This window comes from Penaeus japonicus, unplaced genomic scaffold (assembly GCF_977035675.1).
Source record: "Penaeus japonicus unplaced genomic scaffold, GWHDUDI00000001_assembly GWHDUDI00000010, whole genome shotgun sequence".
Classification (NCBI taxonomy): Eukaryota; Metazoa; Arthropoda; class Malacostraca; order Decapoda; family Penaeidae; genus Penaeus; species Penaeus japonicus.
The window spans coordinates 20,568,860-20,576,359 of record NW_028234412.1 but is presented as its reverse complement, the minus strand read 5'-3'; the positions used below and the strand labels follow the sequence as shown (position 1 = coordinate 20,576,359).

General features: G+C 44.2%; 1 protein-coding gene across 15 annotated transcripts in view; it reads right to left on the bottom strand.

Annotated features, from left to right (window-relative positions):
* The window catches only part of for (cGMP-dependent protein kinase for), a 712,760-nt gene that overhangs the window by 47,664 nt on the left and 657,596 nt on the right, over nt 1–7,500 (bottom strand). For all 15 annotated transcript variants that reach the window (XM_086540961.1, XM_086540962.1, XM_086540959.1 and 12 more), the window contains 2 exons: nt 2,194–2,307; nt 1,731–1,836 (listed from right to left, as the gene is read on the bottom strand). In XM_086540961.1, coding sequence (XP_086397087.1) covers nt 1,731–1,836; nt 2,194–2,307 — 220 coding nt within the window. The remainder of the gene's footprint in view (nt 1–1,730; nt 1,837–2,193; nt 2,308–7,500) is intronic.

The following is a 7,500-nucleotide window of genomic DNA, read 5'->3' as shown; positions in this document are numbered from 1 at the left end:
TCAAGGACAGTCATTGCACGGTGACAAGCAACTTTATACCGCCTTTAAGATACACACAAACACAAAGACAGATAGGCAAGCACAGACTGACAAGTATTGTACGCACACACATACATATCCAGAGCCAGAGACAGACACAGACACAAACACACCCACCCACATACTGACACATACACACACGCACAAAGAGAACAACACAACCACACCATCAACACACAAAGAATACTTTACACCGTGATCAATGTCAGAAAAAGTGAAGAAAAACAAGTTACATAAACGGAAATAAAAAACAAGAAAAAAGGCAAACCCAAAGAGAAAAAAAGAGGGAAAGATCTCCCACCGCAACGGGTAAGGCAAGGGACACCGCAATATCACACGGTGCTTGTCTACAGCGACATGCGCGATGCGGCCCTTTTGATGTGGCTATTCCGCCCTTTTATGTGAAGCGGCGCCCGTGTCAGGTATATATTTAAATTCACGCGCTTTATAAAGTGCTATACATTTTTCTTTCGTCCGAAGAAGACAAGCTCATCACTTTCACTGCCAGATTCTTTACTTATGATTAAACTACGGTTACTGTATCAATATTGTACAAAATAATTCAATTGATGACAATGGCTTGTATAAATACATATTATAACAATGACTGAGTAGTGATCTGTAAGTGATGGTGTACAAAATTAAGTTTATTCAAACAGAAAATGTACCTAACGCCACGGGAATTACAGTATAAAGCTAAATTCATGAAACCCAAAACTCTACGTTTCACTCACTCCTCTTTTCAACATTCGTTTCTGTATCAAAGCTTACCCATGCCTGTGCAGTTAGCCAGGGTGGTAAATAAAGATCTAAACTAAAAACGTTTCTGTATTCAAGTTGTATCGGAGAAGGTAATGAAACGAAGGAAAACTAAACATAAAAAACAGCATCAAACCAGACAACACACCCAACTTCAAAGGACAAGCATACACACTTGTAAAAAGCTGAAGCCCAGGACCATTTAACGAGCGCACTAATCCGAAGAGACTCGGGGCGGCGCGCACGGACAAGACACGAACCCAATCAAGACAAGCGCATTCTACAAGCGATAACAATAGCTTGAGCCATATAGATTGCCCAAATTACCCCCTTGTAGGGCGACCTTGAGTGAGTAGCCCGGATAGTCTGAAGTACAGCCCTGTTTAGGCGAGGACGAACACTTAAGAGTACACATTGCTAGTTTCACAATTGCGTGTTGCTTGGCCAATTTCTTCGGAAGTTGGTCATTTACTTTGATTTATTATTATCATTATATATCAATTTATTATCCTTTTTTTCTCTTAAAATCTATTTCGCTTCTTTTCTTTTTATCTGAGCGATGGCGTTGTATTCTATACCTTGAAATGCAAAGAAAAAAATAAAATACTAAACCGCTAACATTACACATCATAGCTAAATCAGAAAAAAGTTAACGTTAATATTATTTATCAAGTTTATAGCATTGGGTGAACTTTAAAAACTATCAAATCAAGAGTAACAGGTTATTTGCAAATAAAGTCTCACCAAACCGCATTACATAAACAAACCTAACCCATCAAAATACAATCACAAGAATCCTTGATCAAGAAAACTATAAAAAAGAAAAAAAAACGAATAACACAAAACTAATCACAACTGATTCTGCTCAAGAGAACCAGACGAAAAAAGGACAAATAATGAAAAGGGGAAAAGGAAGAGAAAAGAGCACTCACCTCTTGAGGAAGTTGGTGTACTCGGCCTGCCTGATGAGCCCTGTGCGCATCATGATCGTCTGGAAGCACTTCCGGTCGATGGCGTACAGCTTGCATCCCGTCGCGGCTGCAAATGCACACGGGCGGGGAGGGGGAGGGGTAGAGGGGGGAGAAGCGTGTCATTATGGTTTAATGGTTTAATGCGTAATTATGAACCATGTGGCAATTGCTTTCTCATGATGTATATAGTAGCACGCTCTGTGGGACGTGACTCATTTATTCGAAGACAAAGGTAAAAACGTAGATATAACTGAAAAAAAAAAGAAAAAAAGGAAAACAAGAAGAGGAGGAAGAGGAGGAGAAGGAGAAAAAAGAGAAAGAGAAGGAGAAGGAAGAAAAGAAGGAGAAGAAGAAGAAGAAGAAAAGAAAAAAGAAAAAGAAGAGGGAGATCATTTATCAGAGCAAAGTCCATAATCCGACTTACCTTTTATGGTGGCCGTTCTCTTGCAGTTATAAAGAACAGCCAGCTCGCCGAACACCTTCCCGGGGGACATGTGACAGAGCACCTTGCCCTCTTTGCTGACTTCCACACGCCCATCTGCACGGACAGGGAGAGAGAGAGAGAGAGGTTAATAACGGTGAAGGAGAGAGAGAAAGAGGGAAATTAATAACGTCGAAGAAGATGGGGAGATGGGGAAAAGGGCGACTGGAAAGGGGAAAGATAAATAGCGGTGACGGTAGTGATGTTGATAGGATAACAGTTGATATTTGTAAAAACAACAACAAATATCGAAAACAATATCATAATAACAATAATAATAATACAGCTACTACAATATTTACTAATTACTACTAATGATGGTAATGATGTAACAATAATAATGATGCAAATGGTAATCATGCTGCTGCTACTACTAAAACTACTACTACTACTAATAATAATAATAATGATAATAGTCTTACTACCACTATTACTATTACTACTAATACTAATAATGGTAATAGTACTCCTATTACTACTATTACTGATACTAACAATAAAAATAACATTGATAATAATAAGCAATATTAACACTAATCGTAACATAACGTCAAAGACCACCTTCCTCAGAATCCGACGCTGGTCCTCCGAAAACAAGAACATCAAAAAGAGAAGAACGCGACACCCATCACGCCCACCGCCTCCTGTCCACCCTTTGCCCGCGGGCGAACGCTGCGGCACCGAGTGGCGCAGCTGTGATTTTCACCGCACAAAGAAAGACGAAAAAAAGGCTTTTCACCCTTGTTGCTCTTCCTCTTCACTCCCCCTCTCCCATCCCTCTCCCATCCCTCTCTCCCTTCCCTTCCTCTTCTCCTACTCCCCCAATCCCTCTCTCCCTCCCTCCCCACCTATCCCCTCCCTCCCCACCTATCCGCCCCCCCTTCCCACCCCTGAAGATGATTACATGGCGTAAAAACCTATGCTTGGGCTGGACGCACTTCCTGCCTGTGACCGGAAGAAAAGATTGCTTTCGTAGGAGACACGTCGACCTTTAGGCCTATTTCGCTCGGGTCATTGGTCTCTCTCACTGATATCAAATGTGAAAAAGGAGCAAATAGATAAATACATAAATAATCTGATGCATTAATAATAAATAATTGTAATAAGGAATATATGAAAAATAAAGATATAAAATCCATTGTTCATAAATAAAATAACAAATAAATAATCATAACTACATAGACCAATAAAAATAAAAATAAACAAGGAACAACAATGCTAAATTTACACAATAAATTTATAAACAGCAGCATCATAATGAAACAGTCATCCTATCTGTAAAAAAAAAAAAACCTTACCAAGCATAACGTGACACGACTAACAAACATCACTGTCTGAAGAACATGTTTTTCCTCTTAATATTCTCGTATGAAAATGCCGATCACTCCCTCCCTCCACAGAGACACCATATATTGCAAACTAAACACCTTGCAGAACCTCAACGCCCCTCTCTCGAATACATAATCAACAAGCAACACATGGCTCGCTTGCAATGCTCCGAGATTTAAAGGGACTAGGAGGAAAGGCACGCTAATCTCGACCCTATCGTTTGTGCGTTTAGGTAACAGGGGACGAGCTCCTCCACCCTGCGCTGCGGAGAAAAAAACAATACAATATAAATCGGTATAAAGCTCTCTGCGGGTGACTGCAATCTGTTCTATAAGAAACTCTATAAAGCTCTCCGCGGATGACAATGCAAAACGTTCTAAAATAAGCTCTTAATAAAGCTCTCCGCCGGTGACAATACAATATGATTTATAACAAGCTCTGTATAATATGTTCTATAAAAAGTTCTATGTAAAGTTCTCTGGGAGTGACAATGCAAAACGGTCTAAAGGAAGCTCTTTATAAAGGTGTCCGTGTATTCACCCGCCCGCCTCCCTCTATGCGCCGAGAAACAAAAGCAAATGGAAACAAAACCAACACAATCCCCTCAAGACCAGCCTCTACAGCTCAAAGTCCCCCCCCCCATAAAACCTCCTTGTGGATGACCCCCCCCCCACCGCATCTAAACCACTATAGACTATATAGTTTATGGATGGGCATTACGACGCTCCTCCGTCATGGCGCCAACGAAGGAAGCCCCTCGCGTCGGATCTCCTTTCGCGTTGGGCTTCTTCAGAGTGACCTTGAGTCGAACCCAGGAATGTGGCCGAAATCGGGGGCCTGGTTGGGAGGGTGGAAGTTTGGCTGGTAGGTAAGGAGGGTGGGGAGGGAGGGAGGGAGGGGAGTATGGAGGGAGGGAGGGGAGTATGGAGGGAAGGAGGGGGTAAGGAGGGGAGGGAGGGATGGGGTAATGAGGGAGGGAGTGAGGGATGGGGTAAGGAAGGAGGGAGGGGGATAAGGGGGGAAGGAGGGAAGGAGGGAGGAGGGGGAGTATGGAGGGAAGGAGGGGGTAAGGAAGGAAGGAAAGGTGTAAGGAGAGAGAGCGGGGGTTTGGAGGGAGGGAAGGAGAGAGAGGATAAAGAAGGGGGGAGTGTAAAGAGGGAGGGAAGTAATGAAGGAGAGAGATGATAAGGAAGAAAGAGGGTAAAGAGGGAGGGATGTAAGGAGGGAGAGAGGGAGGGTAGCTAGGGAGGGAGGTTCTCTCGCTTCCCGCCGCACCCACGCCAGCAAGGTTTCCGTACGTGTGTACTAAGCAGCGATGCAAAGAAAAAACTGGTTTGATCTTTTATGTTTGTTTGTGCTAGAAGGGAAGTATCTGCACGGCGCTTGCATTTACTTGCTCTGAAAAGGCTAGGGTGACACTTTGCTTTGTAGTTAAAAGCTTGTCCTTTTGCATTTGTATTTAAAGCAGCGGTAAGGAAGCGTATTAAACAAAAGCACAAAAACAGATGAGGGAAAAATGAGAGAGAGAGAGAGAGAGAGAGAGAGAGAGAGAGAGAGAGAGAGAGAGAGAGAGAGAGAGAGAGAGAGAGAGAGAGAGAGAGAGAGAGAGAGAGAGAGAGAGAGAGAGAGAGAGGAAGAGAGAGAGAAAGAGAAGAGAGAGAGAGAGAGAGAGAGAGAGAGAGAGAGAGAAAGAAGAGAAGAGAGAGAGAGAGAGAGAGAAGAGAAGAGAGAGAGAGAGAGAGAGAGAGAGAGAGAGAGAGAGAGAGAGAGAGAGAGAGAAAGAAATAAAAGAAAGAAAGAAAATAAAGAAAGACAGAAAGGAAGAGAGAGCGAAGCAAAATGCAAAGCCGACCCTTAGCAAAACCTAATACAACTAAATCCAAATAAAAACCGAAATGTTTCCCCTTCCATCCTCCCTTCCCGGCGCCTCCTGTTCTCGGCTCTTCACAGAACATGCTTTTCGGGGCCAAGACTCCCATTTTTCCTTGGCAGAATCCATGCATTTGTTAAGGGTGTGCTTTTGTTGACCCGGAGTGATTCAGCAACAGTGAGAACACGGCAGTGTGAGGCCAGTGACTGGTTTGTATATCTATTTGTATTCATAATCATCATCTTTATTGTTAGTATTATCTTCATGAGATATCTAGCAAAGTGGTAACAATATGATAAAGATAAATAAGATTTAGTGAAAGCTAAATAAATAAATATAACAATTCCCACAACAATAACCAAACTTTCCTCTGCAAACAGATCAACAAAAAATATATCCTACACACACAACATCCTTATAAAAGGGAATAAAAAAATGGAGACAATAAAGAAAGCGAGACTGAATGACTGCATGACTGCATGACTCTTCACAGGCAGACGCCTCTCGCCGTGATCGTTTGCAAGCGATTCGTGAGATCAACCTATACCAGACAATTAATAGAAGAATTTTCCTCAATGAAACACACACAGACACATATACGCATATACACAAAGACACAGACAGACACAAACACACATATCTATCTATCTATCTATATATTGAAGTAGCAAAGATAAGTTCATATAAATTCCTAAAGTCTTTGCAACTGCAGTACTTCCTTTCATCTCTCTTCCTTATGCTTTGCTCCCCTTTTTGACCAATCTCCTGATTCGAATCTTGTCTCGTCTTCTGAGAGTAAGATTAGGTAGCTGTTTGCATACAATGCGGGAACTAATAAAATGCAACTGGGCTGAAATAACAACTTATCATTGTAGACTTGTAGCTTCATGAAGTATCTGTTCGTCGGAAGAACTTCTGCCTTTTTTAATGGCCTTTCCCTCTCTACCTAGAGGCAGAACTTCGCCTTTATATTAAAAGGTTACATGCAACAGAAGGACGTCTATTCATATTAAAGATGCCCGACAGTGCATATGCAATGCGATTCGTCATTTCCTTTTAAGTCTAGCATCAGCGTTCATTCACATCACACCCGCTCCTTTTTTCCCCTCACAAAACCCTCAGCAAATGAACCTGATTCCGCTGCTGTTAAAACAAAGACGCTGCACAGGTAGGCGGAAGGCACGCGATTCTCCCCCTACCGCACCGAGACCGGAAGGGCGAGCCGCTCTGACACCTGGCGCGTCATTCGGCCGTAATATGTAGCGGCAGCAAGGCGACCGGACGTGAGGCGCCCTTGGGAGACATTCCCGAGGGGCGTGGGCCGCTGGTGGGACTGTCGGTGGCTCGCTGATGGGGCGTCGGTGACTTGCTGGTGAGCAGCCGCTGGACCACTGGCGGTGTGTCGGCGGGACATGGAAGTGCAGTAGGTAGGCAGCTGACGAAACGTCGATGGGTCGTGTGTGGGGTGTCAGCGTGTCGTGGTCGGTGGTCGGTGGGCTGCTCTTGCTCCCCGGGAGGTGGATGCTCTCTTCGGATGGCCAGCCTTGCACGACCCCTGTTTACTTAGGCAAACGCACGTCCCAATCTACTTCAAATGATTACCAGCCGCGGCATCCGAGCAAGCAGAATTATCCGCGCATGCCATGCTGACGCAAGCTTCCGACAGGCGTCATTTCGCATGCAATTAACTCTGAGGAACCGTTCGATAGGATGACTAGGACTCTCCTGGGTCCGCTCTACAGCATAAAATTCTCTGAAGCTCCTGCTACCAAGTAGCACGAGGCCTTTGGTTTGAGGTCGCGGAACGAAGGAGGGGAAGGGAGAAGGGAACGAAGGAGGGGAAGGGAGAAGGGAACGAAGAAGTCAAAAGATGAAGTTGAAGGGGATGGAGAGGGGGGGGAGGAAATAAGGAGGACTAGGAGTGGATGAAGGGGGACGTGGCGATCGGGGAGCAGGCCTGCTCATCACGTGGGTTGCGGGGAGGGGGGAGGGGGAACACATGGCCCCATAGGATGCTCCGCGACCTTGGTAAATCGCTCTGGCCGTTCGGT